The sequence below is a fragment of the Nylanderia fulva genome, unplaced genomic scaffold, assembly GCF_048542155.1.
Source record: "Nylanderia fulva isolate GAGA-0341 unplaced genomic scaffold, ASM4854215v1 Scaffold1, whole genome shotgun sequence".
Taxonomy (NCBI): Eukaryota; Metazoa; Arthropoda; class Insecta; order Hymenoptera; family Formicidae; genus Nylanderia; species Nylanderia fulva.
In genome coordinates, this window is record NW_028189192.1 from 5857534 (window position 1) to 5869461 (window position 11928).

The 11928-nt window shown below is 33.7% G+C and overlaps 1 protein-coding gene across 1 annotated transcript; it reads left to right on the forward strand.

Moving 5' to 3' along the window:
* The first annotated feature begins 7417 nt into the window (after positions 1–7417).
* On the forward strand, positions 7418–11039 carry LOC146725310 (uncharacterized). The gene is given in 3 exon segments (XM_085482519.1): positions 7418–7604; positions 8096–8628; positions 8895–11039. Coding segments are annotated over 3 exon segments (2865 nt in total).
* Positions 11040–11928: the final 889 nt, after the last annotated feature.

Consider the following 11928-nt stretch of genomic DNA (forward strand, 5'->3'; position numbering starts at 1 on the left):
AATGTCCGGTCCGCGATATATGCGATTACTTTCACTGAAACGACGAACACGCCCTGCTGCGCGATCCACGCACCTCCCAATTATTTTTCTGCACAGCCGGTCTCGCTTGGTCCATCCGATTCTCCGATCTGACGTAACACAGAGCCACGCAAACTTGCTCCCGAAACGAGTTCGATTCCGCATTATTACGCGGCCGTAACACGCGTAATTGTTTACCGGTGTCAGTATGCCGCCCGTTTATCTACCATTCTTTTTATAAAGGGCCAGCTTTTACGAGATATCGCAAATAGGCGAGAGCGCACGATCGATCGATACAGTAATGCATCAAAATAAACCGATGAATCTGCAACAAAATTCCTAACAAATTTTTCTGAATGAAAATATTATATTTCAAATTATCATATAATAGTATTTAAAAAAATAGAAATCTTTTTCTAATCTACACATTTTGTACCGTAGAATGATACAAATTGTCTTATTTGCAATATATTTATTAAAATATTGCAAGTAATTTAATATTGGTCATATTTTGAATTCGTCATGGTTGAAGGAAAGAAAATTTTTCTTTATTTTTTAAATTAATGTTTTAAGTTCTTTCTTACTCGCATATCGAATCTTTTTTACATAATTATGTTGTATAATGTCTATTCAATTTATAATTACATACCTAGATGTATGAAGTTTCTTTAGGCACTGAATTTTGTTCTGCATATATAATTTGCACTCTTCTACATCTAATTTGCATATCTTCGAGATTTTAATCGCTTATTTTTGGACGCGTTAAAAAAGTGGTATTTTATATATCGTGACCACATGATTCAGGATGTTATTCATTTTAATAACGATCATTTCTGAAATCCAGTGACATATAAATTAATTGATTTTTGCATATAACAGAGATTCGAGGAGACACGTTTTTTAAAATACACATTTATTAATGCTATATCTCACAAGTATTTATTATCGCCTTCTGATGCGACTATCGATGCGATGATGAAAAATATGAGTGAACTAAAATCGAATTAACTTGTGATGACAATCTATAAATTTTTATTTTTAATTTATAATAGAGCAATCGATGTGTGACGACTATGAAAAGATTTGCAATGTCTAATTTTTAATTGACAGAGACCGACGCAATACATTAATTAATTCGTCGCGAAACATAGCTTCTTTTTTTTAAGTCACTCATGGGATAGTGTATTTTCTCATTGCACAATCCGATGTAAATCGTTTGCATTTTGTAGCATAAAATAAATCTCTGTGGCGTGGAATAATTCGCAAGTTCGGAGTTTCGTAACTGTAGATTTTCTTCTTTAGAATTGTCCCGACGAAGATGTACGTCCTTTCAAATGCATTGTACTGATTTTCACAGAGTGCTTTATATTCATGACACGAGTCCCCGCGAAAATGTGCTTTATTTAAATTGGATGCCGGATGCACCGCAAATTTGCATCGCAACGTGATCATCAAACATCTCACCAAATTGCAAACATGAGCGAAAATATTCGGCATTTATCAAATTTTTTTCTAACCGCACATAGAGTTTCGTAGAAAGAAACAAGACATTCGAGAATCGTCGAATGAAAATACTTAGTTGTTTTTTTGCGATGCTACGTGTTGAATTCAGACGATAAAACAAAAATGTTAACTTAAAGATTGCTTTCATTGGAATAAAATACTGGTTTTCAAGGATAAACCAGTATTTCGGAAATAGATTTATTCTAATTTCAAGAATGATTTGCTAAATTGATCATTAAAAATGAAACGAATGGCTAACATAGTTATTTGGAATATTAATAGATTTTATTTCTTCTCATTGTAACTTTGTATAATATAAATATTAATTCTTTTCATAAATTCTTTATTAACCATAATTATATAATAACTATATTATTATGATTGGTTTTTAATAGTAATTTGCGTATTACAGAGAGATTTTTGCAAGTAGTAAGTCATAAAATATTCCGCAATTTTAGTATTTTTATATATTTTTTTTTGCGCGCGCTCATAAAATTTCCACGTAGTTTATTTTGGATGTTACAAGTCGTAAGATAAGAGTGAAGGGAAGAGGCACGCTACAGAAAAATACGAGATAGATAAAAGAAGTACTTTTTTTCCTCCTCTCCCTCTTTCCCGCTATTCCCGTGCTGTCCCTATTCCAGATTCATCTTTGATTTCCTACGGGAATCCCGATAGAATTTATGACATCGACTGATTGTCGCGATTGGCTCAATCGATTTTTCTGGTAGCTCTTTAACCGGGATCATTATTCTTACGTTTCTTTGGTCGCCTTGCTTTAGTAAACTCGTTATCTAATAGCGAATTTGATTTGATGCACTAGTGCGCACTGAGTAGCACATAAATATTTTATCACACACAAATCTACAATAACGCAAGCAATTAAAAAGAGGAAAATAATTAATAGTAAGATCATTATCATTATTCATATTGTTGTTCAATATGAATAATGATAATAGCTCTTACTATTAATACAGTAAAGAATAATGGGCCAATTAAGATATTCTTACTATTAATTTTATTTTACTTTTTTAATTACTTATGTCATTGATAAATTCTGTGCGATAACCTTTATGTACACTCATTGTTAGCGCACTAGTGCGTTCAATCGAATTCGCTATAAAAATATTAAAGTAACATATCGAGGTAGCTCTCTCTCTTTCTTTTTCTCACTTTAGGAAGACTCTTTTAATGATTTATTTTAACAAATTTAATATTCTTTTCATTAAATAAAAATTGAATTTCCGTGTTCTCTCTTGAATAATAAATAGTTTTAAATTAATAGACATAATATCGGGTTGCGTAGTTATATAGAGCGATATTTATGATACACTTAAATCATTTTGTTAATAAGAAATGTAATTTATACAAGTCGAAAGGAAATCTCACTGATTAATTTGTGCACTAATTATTATTAATTGGCAATTCAAATATCAATTGAAAATTATTTATTCGAATATATTATATATTTACGGTATACCATTTTATTTAAGCTAGCTTCTCTGTTTTCCATTCGATTGCTTCCATATTCGACAGCTTCCAATTGAAATATTAATACCTTGGAATAACGCTTTGCGCAGAATAAATTATTATTCAAAGTACAAATTGCAGCATTATATTTAATAAAGGAATACACATATATACGTAATTTAACGGGACGATTCTGTGTTTATTTTATACAATATAATTGTTGCGTTCATGTACTTACAAAACATTTTCTGTAAAAGCATCGAGCAATAATATTTTGCTTTTTGATGTTTAAAACATTTTTAATTTATTTTTAATTGAGAATAAAATTTTGTATATAGGGCTCATTAATTTTGTTGACGAATTGACCGGCATACGCGCGAAGATAATAGATGTGATGATCGACATCGTAAGGCCGAAAGGATTGAATTGCTCGTGTCAATCAATCCGACGGAAATGTAGATACACTGACAATAGACGCATAATGCGATAATCAAAGTTCATGAATATGAAAATTCCTCGTCACTGACCATATTGATTAATAATCACGATAGAACAAGTTTCAGCATTACGATTGCTCAATACTCGATTTAAGCTCGCGGCCTCGAATCAGGAACGCTTAATGAATAATCCGTCCGCGATCGATCGAATGGAGATTTCTAAATATCACAGGAAACCCATAACCATAAGTTTCTGTTATATATTTTTAATCGCAGTTATATGGAATTGAGTAGAAAATATCTTGTACTTTTGAAAATACGATGTTTCATTCGCGGAATTTTACGAATATTACGCGGATATTGCGTATAACATTTATAAATCTAAATATAATAAATTAAATGATTTTGGAGCATTATTATTTTCTTATATTATCTTTTGTTATATAAATAAATAACTTTTTAGGTCGTTTAGGAAAAGTATAATGAAATTATAATTAAACATATTATCGTAAAATTTTTATCTTATGTCATAATGTCATACAAATTTTGTATGTATATTTCCACATACACGCATACACACATACATATACGTGAATTTCTGCAAGGGTTTATTTTTCATGTCTCACAACTGCATAAATTGCACGTTTATCACGCGCGATCGCCATAAAATTTGTTGAACTGTATAGGCGAAGAAAAATTTTATTGAAGAAAGAAGAATTTACGACGAGTGTGTCCCTGAAGAAAACGGGAAGTGTTGCCTTTTATATCAGAAAAGAACCACAATTCTACCGGTTGTCATTGCCCGCAGCTCTTACTTTTCGGTTCCGTTTGTGAGTACCCAAAAATAAGAAGGCTCGAGGATAGATGTTACTTAACGAATGCAACAACTGAGCCAGTTTGTTCCTTGCTCGTTCATTTCTCTGCTTCCTTTTTTTAGCCAAATGATATGAGTCATCTCGAGATGACAAGTATAATCACTTTTTATGGCGATAATTATTATATATTCGACATTCGTAATATAAGAATAATTACATACGCGTGGATAAATCGTTACATGACATATAACGAGTTTAACTTTTTGTTTTATTATTCATTCACAAATACGTATTAATTCTCAAAAAACCATTATATTATAAAATGATATTTTAAAAATGACATTACAATTTTATAATATATTTTTTTAAATATAAATACAGCACATAAAACATGATGCTAATATACATAATATTTGTAGTGTAATATGTTTTCTAAAATAATATTTTAATTTTCATTTTGTTTTGCATTATATAAACTTTGTTCTACAAACATTACCATGTTTTATCTAGCTCTGTATTATGTTAAATCTGGAATTAAAGAAAAAAATTAAATTTTTCTACATTTTGTTGGAAATAAATTCTTTGGAAGATGGGTTGGCTTTTGTACCGGCAAATTCTGCGCTCTGGTGAAGCCAATGTGGTATACAGCAACGTACTATGTCGTGCGAGAAAACGAAGATTGTAGGATAAAATGCGATGCAAAGTGTTTTTTCGGTACAATGAATATTTTCAAGATATAAGAATATCTGTATACATATACATACATATTATATGTATATATTAAATTTCAAATATATACTATATATAGGCGACGTAAATAGTCGAGAAGATTTCAGATTTAGTATCGTAGATTCACATTATCATTAGCGAAAAATAGGATATTTATAATCTAGTCGTAACTTACATCAGAAGGTCGTAACTTACATCAGAGGACCGAATCTTTTTTTATAATACAAATGTAGAAAGACGGTATAAAAGTTATGAAATGCGCAAGAGTTCCAGGACTCGTTTTTTATCGAAAAATATTTCGAGCAACTATGAAAGATGCTATATATTTAAAATAATTTTTTAAAATATTTTTGAAATAACTCAATAAACTCTATTAATACACGACAGGGGGAAACTTTAAACACACTATAAATGATATAATAAAACTTTGCATATATATATTTTTATTTGTTACTTATCTGGACATCGCCGAATCGAGTGAGTCTTGATTCTTATATATAGTTTGCTAGATGCTTAGGATTAGCATATGATTAAGCAATACGATTTCATCGGATTCTGCTACATAAGTGTCGATCAACACGTACAACGCCTTCTCGTGAAAATTCGACTGCTTTACCAGGAGCGCTGTTTGTGCGATCGAAATTGATGCGTGTCGACACGCGACTTACTTTACACTTTCGCCGAATCTGCATGTACTGGGTCTGCGGTCAGACTCCCAAAACTTGCTCGCCTACCAATATTTCGTGAATGTAATCAGTAGGGTTACTTAACGTATTCTCTCTCTCTCTCCCTCTCTCTCTCTCACTCTCTCTCTCTCTTTCTCTTATCTCACATGCCAGTTTGAAAATGGTTCTCATGGATGTAACGTATTCCTTTCGTGCAGGTTTTTTTTCTTTTCTCTTATACCATTGATTAACATTTTCATTTTTCTCTCTGTATCAGTTTCTTGCTTCTTACGTCACTGTTGACACTTTATCGAATCTATGATCGAATTTTTTTCTCAATTATAAATTTATTTATTGTAAATATGAATATAATTTTAATTCTTTAATTTCATTATGTACATAATTTAAATTTGCCGAATTTTTTTATATAAATAATTTTAATTCGCTGAATTTCTATTGTGTACATCATTTTAATTCTTGAATTTACATATATACATATGGTAATTTTAATTCGCCGAATTTCTATTCTTCAGAAAGAAATGAAAAGAAAGGCATGTCATGTCGAGTCTCGAAAGTCTCGAATTGTATTGTTGCCTTAATTATACCGAATTGTATAATTGCCTATAATTGTATTTTTATTCTCTGAATTTCTGTTATGTACATAATTTTAATTTCCCAATTTCAATTATGTATATAATTTTAATACGCTGAATTTTTATTTTTCTTTCTACCTGAGAAACTGTAGTCGAAACCATTTAATCGCAAAATTAATAAACACTTGTTTATCAGATTTTAATAATTATATATACTAAATCCTTTAATATATATAACTATCACTACACTAACTTCTCGATATTAAAACTGTCAAAATATGCAATGACAGCTCACGAAGTAAACGCAACGACAGAACAGAACCAATCGAAATCGTCGAAAATATAAGGGATCATTTTCAGTTATATATATGTTATATCTGAAAGAACAAATCTTCATTTAAATTGAATTGTTTGCAACAGTTTTCGAGTTCCATCGCTAGGATATCCATCGTATTTTATTATACGCGTAACCGCAGCATCCAATGCAAGCGTTCGTGGCTTTTACAATGTTTTCTCTACAATTTGATCTCGTTATTTTGTACGTTAATTTACTATCGGTTACGCCGAGTGTTGCAGAAGGAGAACCTATTATTTAAAATATATTGGATTTTATATTGTATCATAGATACATATAGAAGTTCACAACAGATACGTATGGAAATCGTTTCATTAATTTATGCAAAAAATATATATATATTAAATGGGTGCTGGCATTTTTCAAGCAGAAGCTATCTTTGTATTTATGCAGAAATACAAGATGTGGCAATAATAAGATAAAGATAATGTCACACACACATAGATGCGCGAGAGATAAAAATCTAAATATTTATGCGATATATGTAAATTCTAAAATAATTATTAAATACATTAGAAAAGAATTTCAAAATAAAATTAAAATATGTCGAAATAATATAGTTTTTTTTTAAGAGAAAGAGAGAAATATATTGTTTTTTCTTTTCGAGTATAGCATTTTGCCATTTCGTTTGTCACTGAAGTTCTTCGTGGGCTAACGTCTGCTCGCTTCATTCGGCAACTTCGGCCGATACATATTCCGGTTTCGCGAAATTATGCGCCGCGTGAATATCAAAGTACGTGGTGTCGCGTGTTTTCTGTTAGTGACGATTACACGTTCGCGAGAACGGGGTTCAGCGAGATGCGAAACGGCTTTTAACTAACCTCCTATTACAATGTCGCGTGACACGAAAACCAGTTACACAGATTGTCAGGGACATGTTGAAGTCCCTTTCGTTCCGTCCATGTCGCTTTTTCCCGTTTATACGAAACGATACGAGTCGAACGAATCGGATGACTGGCAAAAATCGGCTCGATCTGTGACGAATTCCGTCAGGATCACTTACACATCTGACACGGATGGTTGGTTTGAAAGAGATATTAATTCTAGAAATGTTAGCCTTTGCATTTGCGAGAATTATACACGCGTTAACGTCAATCAGTAATTTAAAGTTCAGTGTAATAATGGACCTTTGCCCTTTTTTAATACTTTGAAAAATTAATTTTAAAATTAAGAAAATTAATTATCTCAAGTTCTTAAAAAGTAGATTGGATTACTGTTGTGTACTAAATTTTAATTAGAATTAAAAAGAAATAATAGAAGAAAAATTGCTTTAACTTTTTTATTATATTTTTTAGATATTACATTTTTAAATATTACGAGATTTTCACATAATGAAATATATTTTAAATAGTTTTATAGCTTTATAACTTATTAATTATTTTGTATTTTTTTAACCTGCTTAATATTTTTTCAACGATTTTTCTATTCTAGTTTGTCAAATTTTCATATTCTTTTATAATTTTTTAATTTAATTTTATAATCTTCGATAATGATTTTATTATCTGAATAGAAGAAGATTATGAAACATCTATCCAAGGTATGATCCCTTTGAAAGAAACTGAAATTTGTGAAACACAAATGAAAGAACCTCTCTGCATTTATTTCAACAAGAGAAGCACTTCCTTAAGTAAACTGGTCGCATTTAATAAAAATGTACCTTTGATAAAGAAAGAAGTAATTTCCGATTCTTCGCATGAATTTATGGAAAATAGATTAACGCAGCAAATAAGTATTGAAAATGAAAGCACACACGTTCATGGTAGCCTTATATTTGTATCTGAGAATTTGGGCAAGTCCAAGCCCATGCCAATCCTGAAGAACGAAACCTCAAGTAATATTTCCACAAACTTCAAAGCAATGGATGTCGCGTTAAAATCCGAATCATCGTCCGCGCGTGAAAAGAAAATGTCCATGATTGTTAAGAGAATGGCACCGTTTATCTTCTCGACGGTCTTCTTAACAAATGACACGACGACCAATTTTTGTGACCAACAATATGAGACGAGAAAACACGAGTCGAGAACGATGGCGCCTATACTTTGCGTACGTTTATGGGCATTTGCTATCAATGAATCAAGTTTAATTTTCAATTTAATTTCTATAATGAAATTTACGAAAAAAAACAAATAATAGTATAAAAATGTATTCAGTTGTAAAAATTCTTGCATTTTTATTCGTTAGAAATATTTTAGATTATTTATATATATATTTTAACTGAACTTTATAAGATAAATAAGATATAGAGGGTTGTATAGAAGGGATAAATCGATCGTTTTTCCCACGACTACGATAGGTTTCATTCTCCGTAGGATACGACACCTACGACAGTGATTAATGGCGAGAAGTCGGAGGAACTCGTGGCGGAAGTGACATTTCACAAAACGAAAAGTAACCATCGCACAATGGATTGGGATCCTTATCGCGATCCGAGTCCAACATTTGTCAATGATGAAAGTGTTGGCAATCTGACGAATGACGGTGACCTCGTTGACGTTGTTAGAAATCCATACTCCTCCATCAAGTCGGTCCACATTCCGCCGAATTCGTTCGAGCCATCTGCCTTACCGAACGACTTTGCCAAATCGAAGAAGCATCAGCGAATATCCAGCGAAGTGGAAGCTTTGCTGAAAATAGATTATGAATTGAGTCCACTCCGGTACCAATATAGCGAGATCATCGGGAAGACTCGGGCGTTGGGTTTGAGCTGCGGGAATTTCGACCTTGGCATTTCTCGTCGTCTGAATCGGCCGGACAAATTCGACCGAAGCGTGCTGTCGCCCAACGAATCCAATTATCTTCTAGCTCGCGACCAGACCAAGTTCCTCCGTAACTTTGAAAATCGATCCGGTCTCGTCGATAACACTTCGCCGTCTTCGTCTTTCTCCATGGTCGGTAAACCCGTTCCGACAGGCTCTCATATAAGCTGCTTGAACGAGAACAGTTCGAATACTCGGCAGAAGGCGTTGAGTTTCGCCAATCGCGACCTCTCTCGTAGAGCCACGGATGCTTCGAACGCTGCTCTTCGATCTTGTAATCGGGTTAGAGAGAGCGCGTCTTACCTTCCAACGACCAGCATTCGTGCATTTCAGGAGGAGAACGTTCTAGGTGAACGCTCTTGTGACGAATGCATTTCCAATAACAATTTTCAGTCCTACTGCAAGTCTAATGCTGCTATAATAAAAGGAGCCGCGCCTGCGTGGGACGGATTGTCTGTTCGTGAAACAGTCGATGCGAATCCCTCGAATATTCTTTGCAGAACTGAATACAACTCGCATCGATACCTCAAGCGTACCGTTGAAAATTCTCGGGCATCTCGCAATAATTTCTTCCAAGTCCGAAAACAAGAGTCTTCCGTATGTATTAAGATTGACGACAATTGGCCCGTCGTAGATGAAGAGACCACGAATAAACGATTGAAGGAACATTTCGAGATTCTTCCCGACGATCAAAATCAGATGGTGCTTCAAAAGGGAGTCGCCACTCGTAATAGCAATCATTGCAAAAATAGTTCATCCGAGATCGAAGACGTTGTCAGGAACGACCGGATTTCTTCTAAATTCGGATCGAAATTAATCGATCACTATATAGATCGCGATCGGCAAATCGGCGTAAATTTGAACACGAAAGTTTGCAGCACCATCGAGAAACGTTATAACAAGGCCATTAGTCCCATTCGAGAGTTTTTATCGACAACGACGTCTCCGAATAATATGTTAGTCACTGCCAGCGTATCTAGCATTTACGTGCAACAAGTGCATGCCGATTCCGCGACGAAAGTAGTAGAAAAAATCGAGCCTCCTTCAGACATACGCTCTGTCGAAAACGACAAGAAGAGGAATGCTGCAGTTGCAACGTGCAAGCGCGATTTTTGTGTTCAGAAGGTTGACTCTCAACGGGACAGTGCAGGAAATCTATCGAGATTTTCTGAATTCGAGAAAGATCAGGACAAACTTGATGACGGAACGTAAAAAAGCGCAGCATCTTCGCCTACCTGAAATCTATCGCCGATACAAAAGAAAAAATCACTGATCGTTCCTATCGACGTAAATTTTGCAGTTCCGAGATACATTAATAAAATGGCACCACAATTAAATTATCAGATCGTACCGTGCGAGGCGAGGAAATCTCGAAGATTGCCATCGTTCTCGAACGGAGGTAACGAGATATCTCTAAGAAATGTTACGGATTCCGTTTGTTTAAACGAGAAATTAAGAGCGACGAACGAGAAATGCTGGAGAATGTACAGGACATCCGTTTCGCGCGCAAATCATAATAGTTTATATATCCAGGAAGAAAACGCTTCTTCGAACGTCGCGAAAAGTTTGAGACGATCAACTCGAGTTACGACTTCGAATGCGAGAGTCGGCGGGAAAATGCGCGAATGTTACAAGTCGGTTCCGAAAGCGATACCCGGGATGAGGAGCTCGCCGGAAGATTTTCTTTGCGAGACATGATTCCCCGCATCTCGCACGAGTGAGCTTAAATGTGCGTTTCGAGTACGCAAAGCACTTTAGCGAAGAAGCGATAAGCTCATCTTCAGAATTTCTCGAAGCCATTCAAGAAGTAAGTTTCTCGCGCGCGAGAATCTTTCAAGAGAAACGACGGAAAGTTTAAATTTGACTCGCTAACGACAAACCGCTCACAGGATAGGATTTCCGTATTTTCTGTAAAAGTTTATATGTATGTGTCGGCAAGTTCGGCGTCGTAATATCGAAGAGAAAATGTGGGGTAGAAAAGTCTCCCGGGGGTTTATTCCGCTGAATTGTATTCTGTTACGAAACAAGATTGAAAGTCGCCCGAAAATAGAAAAGAGAAATTCGCGCAGTTGTATCGAGAAACATATACATGCTTATTAAATGTTGAAGAATTAGAATTGAATGTAAAGTATTTCAAGAATATGCGAGAGATCGCTAAGAAAAGAATCGATGAAGATTAGATAAACTCTTTTTATTCTTGTATTTTATTTCGAGTATATCTTAGGCATAAAATACGTTATACATACTGCTGTCACAAATTCAAGCAGCGAATTCAAGTAGCAAAATAAATTTATATAACATTTTATTTAATATACAATATTACTATATATATGTACATATACATTTTTTATATAGATATATTGCACAATTATACAGAAAAATTGTATTACAAATTTTTGATGAATTTTTTTCATGAAATATAAAAGAGTATACGCGATAATGTGTCGTTAAATATTTTTTTCAAAGCAGTTTCTTATCTGACGATTTAACTTGTATCCTCGGTTATTCTGAGACCGCGACACAATATTGCCGTACTAATCGTACGTAAATACACTTCATCCTCATGTTTTTTATACATGGTTTGGCG